The sequence below is a fragment of the Plasmodium gonderi genome, assembly GCF_002157705.1.
Source record: "Plasmodium gonderi DNA, contig: Chr10, whole genome shotgun sequence".
In the NCBI taxonomy this organism is placed as follows: Eukaryota; Apicomplexa; class Aconoidasida; order Haemosporida; family Plasmodiidae; genus Plasmodium; species Plasmodium gonderi.
This window is the reverse complement of record NW_021628935.1, coordinates 263,950-290,878: the sequence shown is the minus strand read 5'-3', so window position 1 is coordinate 290,878 and position 26,929 is coordinate 263,950. Positions and strand designations below refer to the sequence as shown.

The 26,929-nt window shown below is 28.3% G+C and overlaps 3 protein-coding genes across 3 annotated transcripts; all 3 read left to right on the top strand.

Annotated features, from left to right (window-relative positions):
* Positions 1–2,645: 2,645 nt before the first annotated feature.
* PGO_100650 (hypothetical protein, conserved) lies at positions 2,646–5,252 on the top strand (the record flags this gene model as incomplete). Its single annotated transcript, XM_028688096.1, has 1 exon — positions 2,646–5,252. The coding sequence occupies one exon, from the start codon at positions 2,646–2,648 to the stop codon at positions 5,250–5,252; it is 2,607 nt and encodes an 868-aa protein (XP_028543897.1).
* A 9,027-nt stretch (positions 5,253–14,279) lies between these two features.
* On the top strand, positions 14,280–16,886 carry PGO_100640 (hypothetical protein, conserved; the record flags this gene model as incomplete). Its single annotated transcript, XM_028688095.1, has 1 exon — positions 14,280–16,886. One exon carries the CDS (start codon positions 14,280–14,282, stop codon positions 16,884–16,886), a length of 2,607 nt encoding a protein of 868 aa, XP_028543896.1.
* A 4,798-nt stretch (positions 16,887–21,684) lies between these two features.
* Positions 21,685–23,709, top strand: PGO_100630 (long-chain fatty acid CoA ligase; the record flags this gene model as incomplete). The annotated part of the gene is made up of 1 exon (XM_028688094.1): positions 21,685–23,709. One exon carries the CDS (start codon positions 21,685–21,687, stop codon positions 23,707–23,709), a length of 2,025 nt encoding a protein of 674 aa, XP_028543895.1.
* Positions 23,710–26,929: the final 3,220 nt, after the last annotated feature.

Genomic DNA, 26,929 nt, shown 5'->3' with positions numbered 1-26,929 from the left:
TTTCCTAAATCTGCATAAAAACAACTTTTGGATATGAAAGCATCCTTACATGCATTGTATGATAGTCCATTAGGCGATTTTTACATTTCACATTTTGCACAAGTTCGAACATTTTAACATTTATATAATGTCGTGCTTGAGAAAAATCACAGATGTTTATTCTGTAGGTAAAAAAAAACAGGTTCGTCTACTCATTATATGGGTAAAAAGAGATTACTAAGATTGTGTTTGCAACATCTGAACTCAGGAAATCCATAAATGCTATACATTTGGATTGATGAGAATCACGTAGGTTTATGTGCTCATGTAAACAAAAATGTATTCGAAAGAATACGCTGAAAAGTTGTCTCCAAAAATGTTAAGACATCTCATTGGATGAAATTGAAAAAGGAAAAATTATTTGGAACAAAAAAATAAAACTGAGCGTTAGAAATGCTTATGAACGAATGAGGGTAAAGATGCGCATATGTGTTCATTTAATCAACGAAAATTTAAAGATATTCAAGAGAGTGATGATATATATATATACACATTGCATCGAATGCAAGAACTATCATATATCTGATGATAAATGTGAATTATCTATTTGATCACCTACGGACTTAATATATTTAATATATCCATTTGTCCGAATAAAAAGTCTTATTCTTTTTCACAACCGATAAAAATAAACGATAACCATTAATAATGTAAAGTTTACCATTAACTCCACTTTTGACATATGATATGGGAGTTCAACATACCTATCACTGTACCTAACTTGAAGAAGAAAATAACACGGGTGTGTTTTTCTCCCAAGAAGATAAATCTTTTATCACAATGAGAATATCGAATAAAGAAAAAGGTATTATATAAATGCTAGAGGGACAATATGGGGAAAAAAGAAGAATGAATTAAATGAATTTCCCCTAGTAATAATAATAATGTGTTCAAAAAGATGGTACAATACATGTTTAGGTGACAAGCGTGGTTGCAAAAACGGATCAATAAGCAGCTGATAAGAAGAACTTCATAGTACTCATTCACATGTTTTGTTTTCTCGCATCATATACTATATAAATACGAGAAAGGAAAGAATTTCACACCTTAATGAAACTGACGAGAGAAATGAAACAAAAATAGGATTACTCACTCTTTCAGCTAGTAGGAAATATATGTACATATTGCAGTGTGAATGCTCAGGGATTTTCTTCTCTCCTCTGATGGCATATTTACATTCCCAGATTAAAATGTACTCTCACGTTATGTGTAATATATACTTATTTCCAAATATAACATGAATTATAGAATGTTCCTCTTGTATACACATGGGATCAACATCCTGAACAAAAAAGTTGCCTGTATAATCCCCCTCACCTTCTCGGAAAAATTCCTGCGAATATGCTAAACAGACTTGTATATATAGGACATAGCAATTGCGTATATTAATTTTTTACACAGTTTTTTTTCCTAATTATTTCGTTCATTATTTTTAGCACCATCATGGCTTTTTATTTTACTTTATTTATTCTGTTTTAGTTTGTTTATTATTATTACTACTATTTTATTATTACTACTATTTTATTATTACTACTATTTTATTATTACTACTATTTTATCATTACTACTATTTTATTATATTATTATTATTTTTTATTTTATTCTATTCCATTCTATTCTTTCTTTTCACTCCAGCCGTTGCCCACTTTGATACAATTCCTATTGCATACATAAATTGGGGATAAATAATTTTGCATTACACTCGCTCCTTTTTATTTTCAATCCCTTGTTTACGTACGCATGCGTGTGTCTGTGTATGAAATTTAGCCACGATTCCACTCGTTTTCACTTACCCATTTATCTATTCGCTCATTTATTCATTTACTTTTTTGCTTTGAATTTCCTTGCGACAAAACAAATACATGCACGCACATCTGCCGATTAGAAGAGCATTGATGATACTCATAAACAAGCAAACGAACAAGCAAACACACAGAGAAAATGGCCTAACAAATGAAGCAAGATATATCATTAGTACATGCAAACATATACACCAAACTCTGTGTGGTGAGAAAGTACCAAAAATTGAAAGAGATGATAAATTAACTTTTCCTTCAATATGTAATAAAAGATGAACGAAGATGAACATTAAGGAATAGAACCATTTTTGCTATTTTTCCAATGTCAAGTTGATTTATCCAGACTGTTTGACATTTTTAACGAGAAAACGGATTTTCGATTACGGTTTTTTTCTCCTGCATCCCCCTTTTTATTTTTTTTTTCCCTTTTTATTTTTTTTCCATTTTATTTTTTTCCCTTTTTTTTTTCCCCCTTTTTTTTTTCCCCCTTTTTTTTCCCCCCTTTTATTTTCTCCTTTTTTTTTCCTTTTTTTTTTTTCGTTTTTTTTTTTTCGTTTTTTTTTTTTTCGTTTTTTTTTTTTCGTTTTTATATTTTTCCCAATTTGTGCTAAAAGATCCAATGATGTTATGGGACGATACTCCTTTTTCCAAAACTGCAAACATAATACAAGTAATATATATATTGGGATGTAATACTATAGATGTAATAGAACGCACTAAAAGGCGCATAAATTGAATTACAGACCTTTGAGTGAGAGAACCTTTGCAAGGTTCCACATCAGACAAAAGGGTAAACCCAGAAATAAAATGGGTAAAGAAGATGAGATAGTAAACCGAAAAAATATGTTTAAAAGGATTTTTGAACAACACATTGTTAGGAGTAAAAAAAGGGCAAAGATCAATTTAAGAATAGTTTATGGATCTGAGGGATTTACTACATACCGAAAAGCGAAAGAATTTTTAAATGAATTAATACATTTTTTCAAGGACATAGAGAATATCTGTAATGAAATAAATGGAATAATAACAAAAGAAGGAGGGGATCATTACACTGCCAATGGAAAGGTGAATGAAGTAGATCATGATGATAATGCTGATAGTGATCATAATGCTGTTAGTGATCATAATGCTGATAGTGATGATGGTGGATTAATGGACTATTTTAAAGAGTACTCAAAATTGTTAGAAAAAAAAAAAAGTGGGGGGGAGAGAGAGCAAATCAATTCATTGCATGCGGACGATGAGAAAGAACAAAATGGAGGCATAAAAGAATTTGAAAAAAGGAGAAATAAATGCAGCAATAATTTTGTGAATTATGCAGACATTTGCATAAACACGAACATTTGTACAGTTAATTTCGATTTTTTAAATGGAAATGAATTTAACGATTATAACTTTTTGGAAAATACAAATGAGTATGATTTAAATGTTTTATTATTATTTGTGAGTACATCTAGCTATGGCTCATTCCCCAGTAATTGCTACAAGTTTGAGCAATTATTGGAAGATCTACACAATGATTTCAGAATTGAAAAGAATTTTTTAAAAAATATTTTTTATAGTTGTATAGGATTTGGTAACAAGCAATATGGAAATAACTATTTTTGTGCACCAGCTAAAAAGTGTGATAAGTATCTTTCCAATTTGGGTGCTCAGAGGTTATTTAAAACGTTAAAATTTTGTGATGAAGAAAATAACGAAGATTTATTTCATATATGGAAATGTAGTATATTTAAGACAATTAGTTTGGGGATACTTTTCTACTGTTTTAATTATACCCAATTGTTTACATTCATGTCTTACGCAGATAGAAAAATCTATAGTTCCTTGCACCATTACTGTTTCTTTTTTTCTGCAAAAGCGAACAGCAAATGGATAAAGGGGAAGGACTCGAAAATAAAAAGGAAAACTGAAATTATCCCTATTCGATTAACGCAAGCGGGAAAGAATCCACTTGAGATTGAATATTCTCATGAACCCTCTGAAAAAAATAATCTCCAAATGTTGAATCAGTCCAAATTGGATCATGCCCTCCGAAATGGTGGTTCTAACAATGCTACTCTGAATGAGTGTGAAAAATATATCACAGATGTTCGTAAACCTCCAAACATTAACGAATGTGAAGATGAAGCAACAAATAATACAATACCTAATGGCAGAAGAGAAAGGGAGAATAATGACAACCATAGTAGTAGCATTTCTGTGTGCAGCAGTGGTGATGAATTAGAAGATCTCATAACAGATAAACCAAAAGATATGCTTTCATCAAAGCAACGAAATAAACTAGTAAAGGAAGGATATAAAATTATAGGTTCCCATAGTGCAGTAAAGTTATGTAGGTGGACGAAATCACAATTAAGAGGTAGAGGTGGATGTTACAAGCATACATTTTATGGTATAAATTCATATCAATGTATGGAGGCAACACCTAGCTTAGCATGTGCGAATAAGTGTGTTTTTTGTTGGAGACATCACAAAAATCCTGTTGGAACTGGATGGAAATGGAATAAAGATGCTGCAGAAATGATAGTAGCAGAAGGTATTGAAAAACATAAAGGTATGATTAAAGAATTGAAAGGTGCACATGGAGTTATTAAAGAAAGATTTGATAATGCAATGAATGTTAGACATTGTGCTTTGTCATTAGTTGGGGAACCAATAATGTATCCAGATATTAATAAATTAATTGATGAGTTACATAGTAAAAATATATCAACTTTTTTAGTTACGAATGCCCAATTTCCAAATGAATTACAGAAATTACATAAAGTAACACAACTTTATCTTTCCATTGATGCATCTAATGAAGAAGCTTTAAAAAATATAGATAGACCATTATTTAAAGATTTCTGGGATCGATATATAAAATGTATTAAACTTTTGAGAAAAAGAAAAGAAAGAACTGTGTTCAGATTTACATTAGTAAAAGAGTACAATATGATGAATGACGAAATTTTAAGTTATTCGAAATTAATTGAATATGGCTACCCAGATTTTATAGAAATAAAAGCTGTAACTTATTGTGGTTCCTCCGATGGATATCAATTGACTATGAAAAATATTCCATGGCATGAAGAAGTATATCAGTTCGCGTACAATTTAATACATGCAAATTCGTACTTATTGGACACTTATGAAATTGCATGTGAACATAGACACTCATGTAGCATTTTAATTGCAAAAAAAATTTTTAAAATAAATAATAAATGGCATACATGGATTAATTATGAAACATTTCAATTTCTAGTGAAGCACAATAAAGACTTTACAGCAACAGATTATTGTGCCGAAACACCCTCCTGGGCAATCGTGGGGGCAGAAGAACGTGGTTTCAACCCGTGTGATGAGAGGGTATACACAAAGGGGAAGAAAAAAAATAAAGCACCTCACACGGAAGATAACAATGTTCAATGAAAAAGAACCAAAAAAAGGAAAAAAACAGAAAAGAACAAAAAAAATTAGGAAAAAACAAAAAAAATCAGGAAAAAACAGAAAAAAACAAAAAAAATTAGGAAAAAACAAAAAAAATCAGGAAAAAACAGAAAAAAACTGGAAAAAACAGGAAAAAGCGAAAAGGAACAACCAAAAAATGTGATTTCATACTGTTGAACTATTGTTAGGAACCTAACGGTTATATATTACTGTATATAGAAGTATATATTCCCCTAGTAGGATTTTTCATTTCTAACATAATTTTGACATTCACATTACATTCGTGCATCCCAGAAACGGAGTCATCTGAAATTTTTTACTGGTTGGGCGGATTAATATTCATTTGTAATATATCTCGAGGTTGCCACAGCTAGTCGATCTTGCTTCTTTTTTTTATTTTTATCAATTGCTCTGTTTATTTGTACATCCTAGTTTGGTTCATACTTTTCCTTATTATTACTGTAATTATAATTTTTTTATTTTTTTATTTATTTTCTTATATTTTTACTTGTTTGTTTCCTCACTCTACCTCTCTTTGTTTGAGTATTTGTATGCACACATAAGGGGAATCACATATCTCATTTTTCTGCTGAGCAATTTTTTATGACACATTTTGGTAAAATTTAGAAATTAGAGGAAGACGCTTAGTGTTCCCCCGTTTATTTTATTTTATTTTATTTTATTTTTTTTTTTTTTCTTTTTGGAGTAAAACTATCAGTATTAAGAATAGAAAAAACCTTCTTTATTTTCGAAATTGAAGAAAGCATTTTTATGCTATGATATGTACATGTGATGGGTGTTTCTCCTACATGATATGGTTAGAAGGGTGGAACCTCAAAATGCTAGATAGGACAGCTAATCATGGAGCAATGTGAATAATTATATGTACTATGAGTGATGGGAGAACGTTTGCAAACTTGTATAAATAATTCATTTTTTTTTGTTCTGGTCTTTTATAGACGGGTATTTGTATTTGGTGGATTACTGTTCCATTTTTTACACTTTTTCAATTCCACTTTTTTCTTTTTTTTTTCCTTCTTTTTCTTTTGCTATTCCATTTGAACCTCCAATTTTTTAAACATTTGTAAAAGTTGAGCAAGTCAAATTGGTCCTTTCATTCATGCATAGCACAACGGCTTCTTTCAATGAATGAAAAATATGCAAAGTATGGAGAGACTTTTACAAGGACGTGTAGGATCCTATATTAACAATTGTATGCCAGTAGGATCGGATTTATCATATTCCATTTTGATACTGTCAATTGTTACAGCTTATATGGTTTTGGGAGTGTTTCCCTCTTTATCAGGGGAATGATATAAGTGCATATATAATGTAATGCATCTAATTGTGAAACAAGGTTAATGGGACAAATTAACTGACGGGGGAATGGAAAGTATCATACTTGTCATAAAAAAACTAGGAAAAACCGTGGAAAGGTACCAATAAAAACTTGTAGATGTTTAAACTGACAACTATATATAAGCGTAAACATTTGGTATGGAAGCAGAATTAAACGAAAAATTAAAGTTTTACCTTTTTTTTTTTTTTCTTTTTTTTTAGACAAATACCAATTTAGCTTTAACGTTTTTTTTTTTTTTCCCTGTTAATTATGAAGGAAAAAAAAAAAAAAAAAAAAAAAAAAAAAAAAAAAAAAAAAAAAAAAAAAAAAGAAAGAAAAAAAAAAAAGAAAGAAAAAAAAAAAAGAAAGAAAGAAAAAAAAGAAAGAAAAGAAAAAAAAGAAAGTACAAAATTTAATATTTATCCATAGAATGTATAGCAAAACTATTTCAATTGAGCATTAAAACTTCAATTTTTAAGGACATAGAAATTGGTCTGAATTAAATCGCCAAAAGTATGGAGAGTAAAAAATACATTTAATTTTGTCGATGGAAGCACAATATATGTTAAGAAATTGGTATACTGTGTTTGTTTCTAGACATGCATGCAATATTTTTAGTACTTATAAATTACGTATTTTTTGTTCTTAATAAGTGGACAATCTGAATTGTTTTTTTTAGTACCCTTTTTTCACTACATATATTTAAGAAGTCATTACAGTCAAGTGGGATTATCTAAATAGTTATAATAAAAAAAAAAGAAAAAAAAAAAAAGAAAAAGAAGCGTTTTCTTCTAAATATTTTATATTCCCTATTATGCATAAAATATACAGTAATTATATATATATGATGCCACAAACATCTCATCCTTTCGACTTCGAAGGTGTCCTATATTAGGAACAGAGACAGATGAAAAAGAAGAAAAAAAAAGAGAGAAGGAAAGGAAGAACTATTGGAAGAAAGATGGGAAAAAAAAAAAAAAAAAAGAAACACAAAATATGCACGTAAATCTTGTATGTAAAAATGATTTATGTTCAAAAATGCATGTGCTAAAGTTTTTTATGAAAATTTCTTCGATACTAAAACATTGCAATTTTCAATTTTGAAGTAGTAAAATGCATGTAAATACGAGATAGACATCTGTCATATATGTAATATTTTCCCCCTTTGTGAATGAGGTGATTGTGGTACGAAAATATGTCATAAAGAAGCATGGTAAAATGCAGTTGCAACTTTTCTTATTCTTGTAAGTCATGTATTTTTAATGCCGAACATTGTGAATAATATTGTACAATTATTTTATTTTCTTTTTTTATTATAGGAGTATGAAATATATGTATGTAGTACTCTTCTTCGCCCTCCTTTTTTTCGCAAATTTTTTTGGCCTCTTATTGCTTTTCAAAAGCGCTACTTAATTTTTCCAATTAACGAATAATCAATCCTATTTGCGGACAAAATAGTGCAGAATTTATTCATTTTATTCCTTTTTTAAAACATGGGAAGAAATAACATATTAACAAAAAGGTGAAAAAATGGTAAAATGGAAGGGCCCCCATAATTTTTTTTTTTTTTTAAATGTATTTTTTAATCTTTTGGATTGTAATACAAAAAAAAAAAAAAAAAAAAATAATAAAATGAAAAAATGCGGACGCCAAAAAATAAAAAATGCCGACAAAAAAGAAAAAAAATAAATGCGAAAGGAAAAACGTTCGTAAAAAAAAAAAAAAAAAAAAAAAAAAAAAAATACATGTATACATTATTTGTTGCCATGCATAGAAAAATGTTGAAAATAAAATAAATAAAAATGATAACGAACAAAAAAAAAAAAAAAAAAAATTCAGTATTCCATTTTGCAACATGTTTCATGTGCTATTATACAAAGTAAAAAAAAAAAAAAAAAAAAAAAAAAAAAAAAAAAAAAAAAAAAATGTATAAATTTTTTTTTCCAAGAAAAAAAAAAAATTAAAAAAAAAAAAAAAAAAAAAAAAAAAAAAAAAAAAAAAAAAAAAAAAAAATTCAGTATTCCATTTTGCAACATGTTTCATGTGCTATTATACAAAGTAAAAAAAAAAAAAAAAAAAAAGAAATAAAATGAAGAACAAAAAAAGTTAAATCTTCTTTTCACTTTTTGACAGTGGAAGCAGTAAATTAAAAAAAAAAAAAAAAAAAGAAGAAAAATTTGCAAAATTATTAGAACTTTTTTTTTTTCAATATTTATTTTTAAATTTAACTCCATTTTACATTCTATAGAATTTGATTATTACATATATCAGATATACATCTTTATCCATGATTTTGTTTTTATCTATATATGCCTCTCCTTTTTTATTCTCTACATAATGAAAGAGAAGTTATATTTTTGACATATCCTGTACATATATGTTTAATGTTGTTAAACGCTCGAATATATATATATATATATATACATATTATGCCATTAATAAGAACTTAGTATTGTGTATATATGTAATCTTCAATGAAGGCTGCTTGATATGTATTTTACATATACATATGAACCATGCCCCTTGTAACATTATGTATTACATTTGTGTGAATAATAATGTGAACTACGCGGACATATGGGAAATACATAATTATGTAATATAAATGTGAGATATATTCTCATTTATTCCCGTTCAACACAGCGCATTTTTTTTTTTTTTTTTTTGCGCACCCTTTTGTGAAACACCCTACATGAGTATAAAATAGTGCGAGAAATGGAATTAATTTCGTGTATACTTGTGTGAAGTTGTTGATGTGATGTGTTCAGATAGAATCACATTTTATTTGTTAAAACTGATTTAACGAGTTTGCTATACGAATTTGATTTAAATGTTGCCTTCCTTTTTGCCTTAAAAAAATGTTGCCTCATTTTTTGCCTTAAATTTGTGCCTTCTTTTTTGCCCTAAATTTATGCCCTACATTTTGCCCTAAATTTGTGCCTTATTTTTTGCCCTAAATTTGTGCCTTATTTTGTGCCCTAATTTTGTGCCTTATTTTTTACCCTAAATTTGTGCCCTATTTTTTGCCCTAAATTTGTGCCTTATTTTTTACCCTAAATTTGTGCCTTATTTTTTGCCCTAAATTTGTGCCTTATTTTGTGCCCTAAATTTGTGCCTTATTTTTTGCCTCTCAAAATTTTCCTCCCTCGTGTCTCGAAAAAGCAAGAGGGTGGGGAATTATGGAAAAAAAGAAAAACTGTCTGTGTTCTGCGCGTATTGTATATATATAAAAAAGAATACAGATATAAACATTGTAATAAATACTGTGCATATGTGTATATATGTGATTTTCTTTTTTATCATTTTACAAATTGTAAATTAAATAATATCCATATATTTTACATACGAGCACGATGAAAATATAACACAAAAAAAAAAAAAAAAAAAAAAAAAAAAATGTTAGCACGTTTAATTAATAATATATATATATTTTTTATAACTTTTATTGTATAGTAATAATATTAGTAGTGTGTTTAATGGGAATAAATGTAAAGTAAAAAAAAAAAAATAAAAAATTTATGTAATTTGAAAACCCCCTCACACCTAATCGTCTTTATATTTAATTTACGCTCATTTTGATTCCTCTGATTCCTTTTTTTTTTTTTTTTTTTTTTTTTTTTTTTTTATTTTTTTTTTTCTTTTTTTTTTTTTTTTTTTTTTTTTTATCATTTCCTTTCAATCGTAAAAATTATGTAGAAAATTCATGGTAAATTTTACATACTTTGTATTATGGGAAAATATAAAAATTTATATTCTTGTTACGTGGTTTTATTTATTTATTTATTATTTTTATTTAAAGTTAATGAAAATTCACCAAGATATATATATATATTTTTTTATTATAAATTTACGAAAAGAATATTCTTTGTCCCCCTTCCATATGCTATATTTTATTTGTTCCTATATTAATTTTTGTGAGTAATGTTAAGCATTTAAAAACCGTAGAAAAAGAGTTCCAAAAGAGAATAATATATTACATTTTTATGAATATTTAAAAAAAAAATAAACAAATTAGTGAATTATAAAAACTACACTTTAATACGTATACATAAATATTCTATACATATTTTATGATTTTAATCTCATTGAAAAATGCACTCCCATTTTTTTTTTTTTTCCCTTTTTACGTCATTTAATATTTGTTCCATATATAATTATACTCTTCAACTTTTAAGTTTAATTTTTTATTTTATTGTACGTGTAATCCTGTACATCATTTTTGGAAAGAAACATATTTATGTTCTCATCTTTTTATATAGAAAAATACACACTTGTGACAAATGAGTACGCTCTGTCATTTGGATATGCATATGTAAGCCTGTGTGTATGTATATCTAAGCTTGTGTGTATATATATCTAAGCTTGTGTGTATATATAGCTAAGATTGTGTGTATATATAGCTAAGCTTGTGTGTATATATATTATTTAAATGCACATTTCTTAAGTCACAATTTTTGAACATGTGCACGCATACACTTACATGATGTATGAAGAGCAGAATACATTGAACATAACGCTTTTTTAGTACCATTTTTAAGGGCACATTTGAATGACATATACTCTTTATGCCATTTTTTGTATTTAAAAATTCTGCTGAGTATTACATTTTTTTAATTAGAATTTACACACCGTTCATTCAAGTACATGTATACTTATGTACATACGTATATATACGTTAAAATATACAACAATACGTTTATAAACATTGTTACTTACTTTTGCTTTCCAAACAACCTAAACCTTATTATGTTCTCTTCTGATATTACTGCTATATATGGTAAAAAATTGAAAATATATGCCTTTTTTATGTTTTTAATGTGTACATGTATGAATATATATATATATATATATATTCGCGTCTGTATACATGGATACGCTCACATAACCTGCGTATTTTTGATGCACGTGTTTTCTCGTTAATTCCACTTTGTATATTTCTTCATCGATTGTTCATTTTGTTTTTTTTCTATTTAAACTTTTTTTCTTTTTTTCACGCATCTTCAGCTTTAAATTTTAATTTTTTTTTTCAGCCCCATTTATGCCACCAAAAAATTGCGTTCTCTTTTTTTTTTTTTTTTTTTTTTTGCTTCTTGGCTTACGTGTTTAAGCATGCATGTAAAACAGGCTATGCGTAAGCACTTTTTTTATTTTTTACATATTTTCTTTTATTTTGCACACCAACTTTTTTTTAACACGCAGTCATTAAACTGCACCAAAAAAACAAAAGCATATGTGCACAGGTACATGTTAACACAATTTCGTTTTTTGATGCATAAATTTAAGAACACTTGCTTGAACATGCTCATAAGAAACACACTTTGGCCTGTATATGAACACATATTTATTTATATAACACATACATCTGCTTACAGCTCCCTTATGTAAAAATATTGTGCAAATGTTTATGTACAAAATTGTAGCACCACAATTAATCCTGACATTTAAAACATATCACTGTTAGTGTTTTTTTTATTTACATTCATTCTTAGACCCTTTTCCTACATTTTAGAAATATTGTTCTAATTTATGACCCTTACTACCTTTTTTTTTTTTTTTTTTTTTTCATTTTAAACATTGTATCTTTACTTTTTTGAACGTTGTCTTTGTTTATCATTATTTTTCCCATTTAGAGAATTTAGCTAAATTTGTGAATTTAACAATTTATCAAAATTTAGAAAAATCAAGCAAATTCTTACTATGTATACTTCCATTTATGTATTTTATATATATTTACCTTATTGTTTTTTTTTTTTTTTTTTTTTTTTTTTACATTTTATGAGTTTATTTGAAGAAAGAATAAGATTATACTATTTATTTTTTTCCTTTTTTATTTTATACATGTATATGTAACATCTACCCTAACTTAAAAATTTATGTGAGGTATATTTCGTTTTTTTTTTTTTTTTTTTTTTTCCTTTTTTTATGTGATACAATAAAATCCTAGTTTACATAGTTTAATGATTTAATAGTCAACGATTCGCATATTACATTTCTTGTTTTTTAAGTTAGAACAAGCATATATTTAACACACATGTAAATATATACATTATACACAAATTATGGATAAGTCTCACACATAAGCATTACAAACCTTACCCAGCACACACGATTATTACGCTTTAACAGCCATAATTTTTATTTCCATTTATGGTTGAACATTGTTGCACAGTCCATATATTCATACATCTCATGTTTTCGCATGTACTCAATTTGAACGAGTATACGTTATCACTTAATTTTTTTTATCCTGTTTCATACACATATATGTACATGTATTCTAGTACACATAATTATATATATGTATGTGCATACTTATATAATCATATGTATACATATTTATACACACATTTATACCGCATATGTAATAAGGCTTTACCTTTTTTTTTTCTTACTTTTAGAATACCCTTTTTTTTTTTTTACGTGTAAATTGTAATTGTTTAAATATAATTGCATTACAAATAAAGTAAGAAATAAGAAAAATAAAATAAGTTTAGGCATAAGCACATATATATATATGTTCTAAACAGCAGTGAATCTTACAAGAATAATGAAATTATGCACAATCCAAATGAGCTAAAAGCCCATCTTGCTACTAAGTTACCTGAACAGCAATTGAATACATGCACACTACACACATTAACCCCCTTTTCTCCATTACAAATGCGACATAAAGAAGTATACATGGTGTGAATATTTTTTGCAAAAATATATGAATATACAAAAAAAAAAAAAAAAAAAAAAAATTCGTAATACGAATAGTTATACACACGACTAAAATATATATATATATTACATATATACATACACATATTTTTTGCACGCGACAAGCCCAAAAGAATATATTTCTTCCCTTCATCTGCTGCCATGAAATTATATAGTACATGAACATAACATTTGTCGCTTGAAATAATAGAGAATATACAAGTACCGTGTAAGAAGTTTGGAACACATTTAACAGTTATCTTACTATTACATGTAAGTGCTTATACTTGTATATACTTAAATACACACACTGTGCACATAAATATCATTTTGACATTTAATCCATGGGTCTTAAAGCACACGAGTAAAAGATAACACAAGAATTAATGAGAGAGAAAGAATAATTGTTGACCATTATTTCCAGTTTGAAAATCATTACCAAAAATTACATCAATATATTTATGTATGTGTAAATAAAAATATCCAATAAAATACGGCTAGTTTGTTTTGTTATGCGAAGCAAAATATTTATGAAAGTAACTCCTTTGTTTTTTTTTTTTTTTTTAATCTCATAACTGTAACACATACATATATATAAAAACGATACATCGCCAAGGTGTGAGGAGTTAAGAAAAGGTATACACAGATATGTAAAAAAAAAAAAAAAAAAAAAAAAAAGAAGCCAATCACATTTCATGGAGTTTAAATATTACAAAAATTACGTACAAAAAAAGAGCAAGACTATAAGTTTTTTTTTTTTTTTTTTTTTTTTTTTTTTTTTTTTTTTATATCGATTTCTTATGCGTTTCCTATTTTCCTTTATTGCAAAATTGGATAATTGTAAAAAGAGTCGATTTGACGAAGTGGAAAACTAACTATATATTACAAAATTTCTGAATTTTTGTCTTTATAACTTAGTATATATATATATATATATGTGTGTGTGTATGCTGTGTGTGTAAACTAAAATGATGAACATCAAAAACATGAACAACAACAACAACCAAAATCAACATCAGTCAGCGTTGGTGGTAACTCAAATTCCACGAAAGAAGCAATTTTATAAAACGAAGATGTGCCCATGGTTTTTTTCTGGTAGGTGTGATAGGGGTGTAGATTGTTTATTTGCACATTCTCAAGAAGAATTAAATCCAATTCCTGATTTATCATTTACTAGTTTATGTCCATTAGCAAAAAAAGCAGGAATCTGTAAAAATGAAAAATGTAGTTATGCACATTCTGTTTGTGAGTTAAGGCCGACAGGTGATTTATATAAGACAGCCCCATGCACTAAATTTCTAAGAGGAAAATGTAACGCTGAATCACATTGTAGACATGCCCATTACATTGAAGAACTTCGACCGTTACCTGGAAATCTATCACCATCTCAAAATGCCATCAACCTTATGCTCGCGGCTCCTTTTGCTAATTCCTCTCAAAAGAACAACAAAAATAAAAGCGGCAGCAACGTAAATAGTACGAACAACAATCTGGGCAGTAACAACAACAACTTGGGAAGTAACAACAACAACTTGGGCAGTAGCAGCAACAACTTGGGCAGTAACAACAACAACTTGGGCAGTAGCAGCAACAACTTGGGCAGTAACAACAACAACTTGGACAATAGCAGCAACAACTTGGGCAGTAACAACAACAACTTGGGCAATAACAGCAACAACTTGGGCAGTAACAACAACAACTTGGGCAATAGCAGCAATAACTTGGGCAGTAACAATCGCAGCAATAGCAATCACAACATCTGTAACAGTAATAGTAGTAGTAGCAACAATAATATGAATAGTAGCCATCATAAATGTATCAATCATAACCATAACGCTTCAAAACACAACAAAAACAATCATACAAGTGGTAGTAGCAGTAATTACCTGACAGAGGAGAATAAGAATAACGAAATTTTATTGCAGACTTCAAATTCGCTACTTTGCAATTTTTCTACTCGGAACGGAGTGAGTAATAACAAGTTCAACAAGAATTTAGAAAAGAAGGGTACATCTGATAATAACATCGGATCAATCTTAAATGGAAACGCAAACTGCAACATAAGCAACGGGATGATGAATTGCAATCTGAGCAGCAATATGAACGGCAATATGAACGGCAATATGAACGGAAACATAGGGAACAATATGAACGGAAATATCAATCGAGGCATGAATCGCAACACGAACGTGAACAACAGTAACATAGGAAATTCGATGAACAGTTGCATGAACAATTGTGTGAAGAATTACATTTCTTCAGGAATGAGTAGAGGAATGGGCAGCGGAATGGGCAGCGGAATGGGCAGTGGAATGGGCAGCGGAATGAGCAATTGTATGAGCAGTTGTATGAACACATGTATGAAGAATTTTATGAAGAACGGAATTAACATAAACAAAAGTTACCAAAAAAGCTCATCGTATCCAAATAATAAGCTGTACAATATGGTGAAGAATAAGGAGAATAATGAAGAATATAATAGAGGAATGAACACCATGAATATAAAAAATTATATGATCAGTAATAACAAAACGGATAGTGCAAATGATATTATTAATACAATTAATTTAAGGAAATTGCAAAATATATGTAGTACCTCTAAGGAAACGAACGGAATCCTGAAATCTCTGAATGAATTATTAAATCATGATATGAACATGAACCGATCCATAAATGGCAACATGAACGGAGGGAACAGTTTAGTAAATAATGTTGGAAGCAACGTGAGTAGCGATATTGTGAACAATATATCATGCATGTCTGGCATTTCGAACGGTAAGACGAACATGACCAATATGAGCAATATGAGTAATATGAGTAATATGACAAACATGAGTAACATGACTAACATGAGTAATATGAGTAGTATGACAGACAAAACGAATAGCATAAACAATAATCAATACTTTAATTTAAGCAAGGTCAAAAAGAACGATGCAATGATTAAGTATAATACCGCTTTTCCAAACGAAGATACATCAACATCAATGAGAATGTCGAGAAATTCATCAAAAGAGTATGAACCAAGTAACGAAGAAAAAAAACTAGCGGACACAATTGAACACATGGAAATTACTGCTCAAGATAGTGCATTAAAAGTTATTGAAGATGACAATGATAAATTGAATATTTCTGATATTAAAAGCTTTTTAAAATTGTTACAAATGACAAATGCAAATAATTATAAAGACGAAAACTTTTTATTAAATAGCGAATTTAAGAAGAATAATCATATTATGCATGAACAACAACAATTGCAGCAGCAATATAAATCTGTGCCAATAATGAAGAATACTAATAATCACACAAAACAACATCTCAAAGGTAATGAAGTGATGTCACCAGGAATTCATCATTTATGTGAACATTTTTCACATAATACAAATATGCCAAACGCACAAAATGATGAAAACAATATGAATAATAAGTATGGTGTAAATGGGGACCTGAAAAATATTTATAAACTGAATAACAATGCATTAATTAGCTGTTCTAATTTTTGGAATTATCCTGAAGATGAATTAAATACAACAGCTGCAAAAATTGTGCAAAATGTGGAAATTTTGGATTATTAAAAAAAATACACAAAGGGAAGGAAGGGAAAAAAAAAAAAAAAAAAAAAAAAAAAAAAGAGACATTCTCTTTTCAATTGGGAATATATTTATATATTTATATATATATATATATAGATGTATATAACTTGTACCGCATTACATATATATATTTTGTATAAAACGAAGAGCAGTAAATAAATAGTAAAATGATGATGGGAAGTGTCAAGCCTGCCATATATGGATATAAGGACAACAGGAAAAATGTTGCACAAGAATCGAAATAGACTTCCACGTGAGCATACATATACAACCCTATATTTTTGTTCTGTTTAAACCTAAACAAATGGTATATACATATATATATATATATATTATAAATTTGTATGAGCTATCTGATTTTTCCCTCCCTGCACACACACATCCTTTGAGAAGCATTAATTCATGATGATTAAATTAAACGTGCATGGGACAACTTGGTTAACTTTCACATTTTGCAAAATTTCAAATGAAGATAAATGAAAACCGCAGAATATACAATGCAAGCAAGTAACCATAAGGCGGATGAAAAACCAGATGAAGAACATGAAGAAAAAAATAAACAATATGTTAATTATGCACATGTGTTGTTAGTGTCTGTTTAAAATGTATGTTTTTGCGTGCATATATTTCTCTTTCATTCTCTCCCGTATCTAAACATCTTTTCGATCCTTTTAATATTTGCTAATACCAAATAATTGAATACAAAATTTCCCTTATTTTAAAATGTGTCAAAATTCATGCCATAAATAAAAGCATATTATATATATACTTTTCTTTTTTTCTTTTTTTTTTACACGTTCCAGGATATCCATCACGTGGTCATATATTATGTACATGTGACGGAACATTTTTATCTATCTATCTCTGTCTATATATATATATAGCCCTTTGCTCAATTATATGACATCTTGTATAAACACGCATGTATGTGATAAGCATATATGACGTGTATGATATAGTAGTACATATGCATGTATATATACTGCTTAACATTATGTACATACATATATGTGTGTATATATAATATACGTAAGTAATTCTAAAATGATGCCCATTTTTTTTTTTAAATTTTCCATCACGTTTCCTTTTTTTTTTTTACCACATGTATTTAATTAATTAATGTTATGCATATATTATACATACATAGATACATATGTATATATATATATATATATATTTTTTTTTTTTTTTTCATGTATTTGTACAAAATGTGTAATTTTATTATTTCTTTTTTTTTTTTTTTTTCCCACATGGTATCGCCCCCCGCTTTTTTTTTTTTTTTTTTTTTTTTTTTTTTTTTTTTTTTTATTTAATATCAACCATTTGTCTCAAGTGTTCTGATTATTGTTTTACGTCATTTTACTTTTAAATTTTTCACTTTTGTTTAAAATTTTTTTTCTACACCTTATTACATTTCGTTTCTTGTTTTATTAAAATATATATGTGTGCTTATAAGCAAAAGTTTTTTTCCATGAGACAATTCGAAAATAAAAAAAAATTAATATCAAACATATATACATATGTGTACTCATAAAAATAATATAAAATAAAATACCAAAAATAGGAATGAAAACAATAATACATCCTCCAACAAACGGGAAGAAACAAGTTGTCAACAACATTATGTCTAAAGAGGAAAAAAAAAAAAAAAAGAAAGAAAATTAATTTATACTAAACTGATAAATTCTGTGTTGTGAACATAGAACCAAAGGTGAAGGAGGTAGACCAAGAAGATGCTTTCCTTGTAATTTTTACAAAATGCAAATATGATATATCGAAACCTATGATTAAGATATAAAACAAAAAAATATGGCTATTATTTCTTTTCTTTTTTTTATTAGCACATAAAGATAAATCAGTATATGTGCATATATACATAAAAACAAGTGCATATAAAAAATTATATATTATATATATTTTCCTAAGGTTAATTGAACATACGGTTGTGACCAAATGAGAAAATAATCCTTTTTCTTTTCCAATATTTTCCAAGTGCGTAAGAGTTCGCCTGACCTATTCATAAAACTCAGCATAAAATAAAACATAGCAGAACAGAACAAAAAAAAAAATAATAAAATAAAAAAGCAAAAAAATAATAAAATGATAAAATAAAAATGAAAAAAAATAATAAAATGATAAAATAAAAAACATTTTTTTTTAACACCCAATTGGAGCAGTTCTCGATTGGGCTCTGTTTAAAGGTAGTTATAAATTCTGTTTTCTTTAATTTTTCTCTTATATGCTCTGTGAATACGAACAAATAAGGAGAGCATGGAAAATATGGCTATTAAATATGTTTTTCAATTCCCCTCCCTTACAACATTTTTTAATTATAAAAAAGAAAAGAAAAATATACATTTGCATAAGGTACACGATTGCATATTTAAAAAAAAAAAAAAAAAAAAAAAAACAACATTCTGCACCTAAAAGCAAATGAATGGCAAAAATAAATTGATAAGAATGACCGAATAAAAAAGCCATTACTAAGGAACCAAAATGTGCTGATAGAGATGGTACATTAGTCTTTCAAAAAAAAATATCCTAAATGCAGAGATATTGAAAATTAATTTGTGTGATCACGAAATAGTGTGAATCACATATTTTGTATTATATATCTCATCTCAATTTTGTTTGTAACGCATTGTCTAATGCCTTTTGACTTGCAGCTACAAAATAAAGCTCCATATGTTTGTACATTGGAGATTTACTACGAAGGTATGGGTACTAAGTGTTAATATTTAACTATATTTCCGATTTAACCCATTTTACAACTTTCGAATTACTCTGATCTGATAAAAAAAAATTACCTTTTGAAAAGATGTATAAAACGCTAATATTATTGCATTCTCTGAAAATTACAAAATGAAACTATTCCATTCGAGTATTCACAAAAAGAAAAAAAAAAAAAAGTGTAGTTTGACTCCTAAGCAATGAAGCAAATAGTATTGTCAATTCTAATTGGACAAACAAATCAAAGAGCATATATAATTTATGTGTAACCTCTATGTAACTTCTGCGTAACTTATAGTATAATGAACATTGTACATAGAAAAGAAGTTCATGACTTGTAAGAATACATATAAACAAAAACAAAAAGCACATGGATGGAGAGAAAAAGAAAAGTAAATAAATAAGAAAAAGTTGTTTATTTATTTAATTGCTATACTTCTTTGCTTTGCTTTATTATATTTTTTTTTTTTTAAGAACAAAAGTATGCATCACATAAACATAAATTCAGTTTTACAGAAAGCAAAAACTAAATTTACCTAAAATCTTGGTAACTACAATTTGCACTTTTAAAAAAAAGATTTTTTATAATAGTGATGGATAAAAATATGCAATACACAATTCCCAAAAGTAGCTTAGTTAATCGACTTATGAAAATGCAAATGTTATGCATTGGTATTGCAGCTCAAGTGTGTACCACCCATAGCAGCATGCAAACAAGTACAATAATGCTTGAGTATTACGGTAAAAATTTTTCCATAAAAAAAAAAAAAAAAAAAAAAAAAAAAAATAGTGGAATAGTCACCCACGTTCTTTAATGTATATTCACAATGAACTTTTAGCAAAGGAATTTTGACGATATTTATTTATTTTATTTTTTTATCAACATTTTCTGCGCCATTTTTATTCTAACTTTTACCCTCACTTTTGAAAGTCGCACATTTTAGCTTCGCGCTTTTATCTGCTAATATTATCAGCATTTTTTACCCTCTTTTTTATACCCTCTTTTTTACCTTCCTTTTTAACATCACTTTTTAACCTCTTTTTTTCGGGTCCTTTTTATCATCCTTTTTTTTTTCCTTTTTTTTTTTCCTTCTTTTTTACCTTCTTTTTTATGTTCCTTTTTTTTTTTTTTATCTCCATCTGGACGTTGCACACCATATAATTTTTCAATTTTTGTTTCATATTCTTTTTCATATTAGTGTAGAGAAAAGGTATGAAGTCTAACCACAGAACTATGCGATGAAGGTAATATATATACCTTACATATACACCGTATGTAAATATTCCACAGTAGCCCTTGTTATGTATATCTTTTACACCCATTTCATTTGTATAAGAGAAAGTAAAGATAAAAGTATCACTTTTATTTCTTTTTAAATACACAACTAGTGGAATTTCCTACCGCGCGCATTTTTTAGTAGAATTTAGGAAATTCTTGGCCATCAGAAAATTGTGTATTTTTGTTTTACCTACGAAGAACCCCTTCACGAGGACTTTATAAATTTATCATACAAGTAAGCACACCCATATTTGCGCACAGCATCACGTGACTTTGCTACACGACTCGGTTTTTGCACAAGTTGGATTTTTTTTTTTTGCTTCTGAAAAGTGGCAGAGACCCTCGTGATAATATACATATATATATATATATGTAAATGTAAATGTGCTTGTACTTACTGCCATTGTAGAATACTGTGCAAGCACAAGTTTTTACAAAAATGAAGCAAATTTTTTTCATATTCCTAAATATGAAGAGGAAGAAGGCGCCCCTTTTTTTTTTTTTTTTCTTTTGCCCTTCGTCTATATGTGCATTTGTGTATATGGTCACTTTGCACAAAAGGAGTATGAGTTATGCTTATGCGTTCATTTGGTTATGTATGACTGTGTTAACACTGCACTAAATTTTTCTTCATTTCTGTCCCATTTGTAGTTGAATCTATCCTAAGAAAGTTCTTCGCACGTATGTTCCATTTTATATGTACATGCGAATACGATATCATCATCAGCAATAGGACTGTATTGAGAGAGATAGGTTTACACAGATGTAAAGATGTTTACCTCATCGGGAGAACTTTTATATTCAGTTAAGGTGAGTGAACCTACAAGGAAGGACTCTACAGGTGTGTATAGGAATTTAATGTACAAAGAGAAATTAATTGATAATTTTGAAGATGATCCTTTAAATAATATATGGGAAATGTTCGATCGAGTATCTAAGAAATATAAAAATCGAGATTGTTTAGGTACACGTGTTAAAGTGGACAACAAATTTGGAGCATACAAATGGAAATCTTTTACAGAAGTAAGAGAGTTAGCCATTCAGGTTGGATCAGGATTAGTGAATACTAATGCGTGTCCATTAATCAGGTGTGATGACACAAAAGTAACAAAAGCAAGATTTTTAGGTTTTTATATGCCAAATTGTGAAGAATGGAATATATGTGATTTAAGTTGTAGTGCATTTAATATAGTAACAGTACCTTTATATGATTCGTTAGGGATTGAATCGAGTAAATTTATTTTGGATCAGACATTAATGCAAACAATTATTTGTAATAAATCATGTGCTTTGAATCTCTTTAAATCTCTAGATACATGTGAAAAAATTCATTTAAAAAAATTAATTTTAGTAGAAATTGAAACTGATGTAGAAATTAAAAAGTCTTGTGAAAAATATCAGATAGAAATTATTTTATGGAAAGATTTGATAATAGCTGGGAAAAAAAAAATACAAGAACCCAAACCAGGTAATTTAAAAGATATTGCATGTATATGTTATACATCTGGGACTACAGGATATCCAAAAGGAGTTATAATGACAAACGGAAATTTTATAGCTCAGTTAGCTTCATCAGTAATAGGACCATCAAGATTACCCATCTTGGATATAAACGAAAATGATACGCACATTTCTTACCTACCGTTAGCGCATATATATGAAAGAATGATGATGCTTGTTTTTTGTTCACAGGGAGTAAGAACAGGTTATTATTCAGGAAATATACAAATATTAGTAGAAGATATTCAAGAGTTAAAACCAACATTATTTATTAGTGTACCAAGATTATATAATAGAATACATGAACGAATTTTTAATTCGTTAAAAAAAAAATCTTCAGTAGTTCAATCTTTATTTAATAAAGGTTTAGAACAAAAAATAAAAAAATTAGATAACAATGGTATCCCTTTCCATTTTTTTTGGGATAAATTAATTTTCAATAAAGCTAAAAAAATCTTAGGAGGAAATATTAGGGCTATGTTAAATGGATCTGCTCCTATAAGTCCAGATGTAGTAAAAAAACTGAAATCAGTTTTCTGTGCACCCTTATTTGAAGGATATGGTATGACCGAAACACTTGGCCCAGCATTTATTTCTCATAGTACAGATATAAATATAGGTCATATAGGAGGGCCTGTTCCATGTGTTGAATATAGAGTTGTATCTGTTCCAGAAATGAATTATTTAGTTACTGATAATCCACCTAGAGGTGAATTACACTTAAGAGGTCCTGCCATAGCAAATTTGGGATATTTCAAATTAGAAAAAGAAACAAATGAATTTATTGATAAGGATGGGTGGATAAGTACAGGAGACATTGTATCATTTAGTGTAAATGGATCAATTACAATCATTGACAGAAAAAAAAATATATTTAAATTGTCTCAAGGGGAATATATTGCAGTGGAAAAAATAGAATCTGTATATAAACAGTCTTTATTTATTAGCCAAATATTCGTTTTCGGATACTCGTACGAATCAGTTCTTGTATGCATTATTTGTCCATCTATGGATACAATAGAAATATGGAAAAATGAGAAAAAAATCACAAAAACGGATGAAGAGATTATGCAATTACCTGAATATAAGAAAGATGTTATTGATGATTTAATTAAAATGGGAAAGAAGGATGGACTGAAGGGATATGAACAAATTAAAGATGCTTATTTCACCACGGAACCCTTCACCATAGAAAACGATTTGCTTACACCTACTGGTAAAATTAAAAGGCACGCCGTTCAGAAGAAGTATAAGGAGCAAATTGACAAAATGTACAAGGACATGAAAAAGGCTTAGGGTGATTCTACATATTTATGCCTTTTTCTTTTTTTCTCTTTTTCTCTTTATGGTTGTTTGACATGTGCAGAAAGGAAGGGAACGAATGTGCCACCAGTGAATTTTGTAAGAATTATTATACGAGAAAAATCATTTATCGAATTTTGACAGTTCTAAAGAAATCATACACATGGGCTATACAAAATAAACTCATTTAAGACAAAGAAAACTACCTGACGAGAAGATGAAATTTACAACTGCATAAACTACCACACCAGAAGGGCGCATGGTCTGTTGTATAATTTATTTGTATTGTGAAGAGAGACACATTGTGTGCTTGTGTGCCGCGCGTGTCTCCTTGGAATGGAGCTGTAAATATACACCCACGTTTATATATATATGCATTAGCATAATATTTATTTATCCCCTTGAGTACCGTTGTACTTGGTTTTTTATTGTATTTTTTTTTTTTTTTTTTTTAAACAATGTTTTGTATGTTACACATCTGTTTGCGATGCCAACCCTTGCCCATATAAAGATGGCTCATTATAAGTTATATTCATTCCTTGACAAAAGCGTTTTTTAAGAAGGGGATGATATAATACATATATATATATATATATATACATACAAGTGTTTATATATATATTCAGATGTTTTTCCATATGGGAAGAATACAAACACGGATCTTCACTCGGACCAGAATGATGAATTTTGTACCTCGTGGATGTAATAGTAGAGTTATGTTTAGACAGATATGTGTACATATATATATCTATATATAAATATGTCTATGAATTTTTTTTTTTTTTTTTCATTTTAATAATTTTAAAAGCCATTTTTAATCATTTTTAAAAAATTTCATATCGTATTTAAAATCATTGCCCATAAAAAGGAGTTTTGAGTTGTAAGCAAATGTGTATAAGTTAACGTGAATACATGAACTGAACAAATATTAAGGGTGCAAAAAAAAAAAAAAAAAAAATAGAATAAGAAAATTCTACATTGTAGTTTGTTATGCCTCTAGTCGATACTCGAGAAATTGAGAAAATTTACTGTCAATGGGAAAAGCAGGGGGAGGTGGAAGTGCATGTTGAGGAAGGAGTGGAAGAAAAAGGAGAAACGTGAGCACAATATTGAGAAAATGAGAAAAGCTCAAATGAAATTTGATCAAATACAAGAATCGAGTTATGTTTCATTGTTCTGTTTTGCAGTGCGATGTGATATTAAATCTTAACTTTAACTAGTGTATATTTTGTTTTGTTTTTAAACATTTCCAGTATTTATGCAAATGCATACATGGACTTGTATTTGCCCATCATAGTACATACACTTGTTGTAAGTCGTTAATTATATTCTTCCATATATTCTTGATATATTCTTTGATATATTCTTTGATATATTCTTTGATATATTCTTTGATATATTCTTTGATATATTCTTTGATATATTCTTTGATATATTCTTTGATGAATTTTTCGATGTGTTTTTCAAGTTTTTCTCTCCAAAAAAGATTTGCAATATGCGCTTGGGAAAAAACTATGCTCTTGTTCCCCATGAGAGTTTTTCTTTTTAAAAATATTGAAAAGCAAAGAATAAAAAAAAAAAAAAAAAATGAGCAACCGTTGCAAAGAGAATGAATTTTATTTATTTATTTATTTATTTTTTTTTTTTTTTTTTTTTTTTACAAAAAGTAGTGAGTTAAAAAAAAAGTAGTAAAATGTGCATTGCAAACATTTGCATATATTCAAGGTAGTTATAATAGACCTGTAGTTTATTATGGGGAACTGCTTTTTTTTTTTTTCTTTATTTTTTTTTTTTGTTCTTATTTTTTATTTGTTTAATGCTATAGGATTATGTTAATACTTTTTCAACCAACATAACATATTTTTTTCATTGTGTTACCTTTTTAGACTTTTTTTTTTTTTATTTTATTTTTGAATGGAAAAATGCTATAGGATTATGTTAACACTTTTTCACGCAAAAAAAAAATTATGATTAAACGGGTTAAATTTTTAAATTTTTTTTTTTTTTTTTTTTTTTTTTTGAAAAGTAGTACAAAAAGAATATTTTATTTCATGTAAAAATAATGTGTGTAACAATTTTGAATTGCGAGAGTGAAGGAAAATAACTGGGGGGTGGTGGTGGAGAAAAAATAAATATCCAAAAGGAACAACAAAAAAAAAAAAAAAAAAAAAAAAAAAGTTACAATAATGATAATAATCATGTGAAAAAATAAAACATAATAAAATATTCCTCTTATATGGAAATAAACACCTGACTAGCTAACTACGTCCAGTCGTCTTACTGACAAGTACCCCTTTCCCGAACAGTTGTCATTTATCACTCCTCATTAATTATTTGAATAAACAAATATTCATCATCTTAACATGAAAGGCACTGAATCCAACAGGAAGACATCCTTAGAAAGAAGAACAAATGTTCACAATAGAACCAAAATTTTTGAAAATAGAGATGGAAAATCTGGGCGTAAGAAACGGAAAAAGAAAAGGAATGAATCCAATGAGGAAGACGAATTGGATGATGTGAAGAGAACGAACGAGATGAAAAGGAAAAAAAAAAACAGCGGAGTGCAGAAAAATGAATATATGCATACAAGGAATAGTATCAGCAACTTTGACAAATCCAGCATCATACCTTTATCAGATATCAGTAATATTGAAAAGCAAAGCGTCTCACCAAGTGATGCTGGTGATGATGGAGATGATAATGGCGATGATGATAATTATAATAATTATGATGACGATGGTGATGACAATGATGATGATGACGATGGTTATAATAATTATGATGACGATGGTGATGACAATGATGAATATGGAAATGGTGATGACAAGGGGGAAATGAATCGAACACATGACAACAATTCTAACATTAATAACAGAAAAAAAAGGAAAATCATTTTTTCTAAAATGTCAAAATGGAATGAAAAGAACATTGGAGCTGACCATATGGTTAACGAAAATGCACTAATGACCCCAAGTGTCGAAGATGAATTTTATTCATTTGACTTTCACAGCAATAATGTGTTAAAAGGGGCAGGCGTGAAAGTGGCTAGTAGGGGCGGGATTCAAAATATGAAGGATGGACATGATGAAAAGGAGATAGCAGAAGCAGAGGCAGAAGCAGAAGCAGAGGCAGAGGCAGAGGCAGAGGCAGAAGCAGAGGCAGAGGCAGAGGCAGAAGCAGAGGCAGAAGCAGAGGCAGAAGCAGAAGCAGA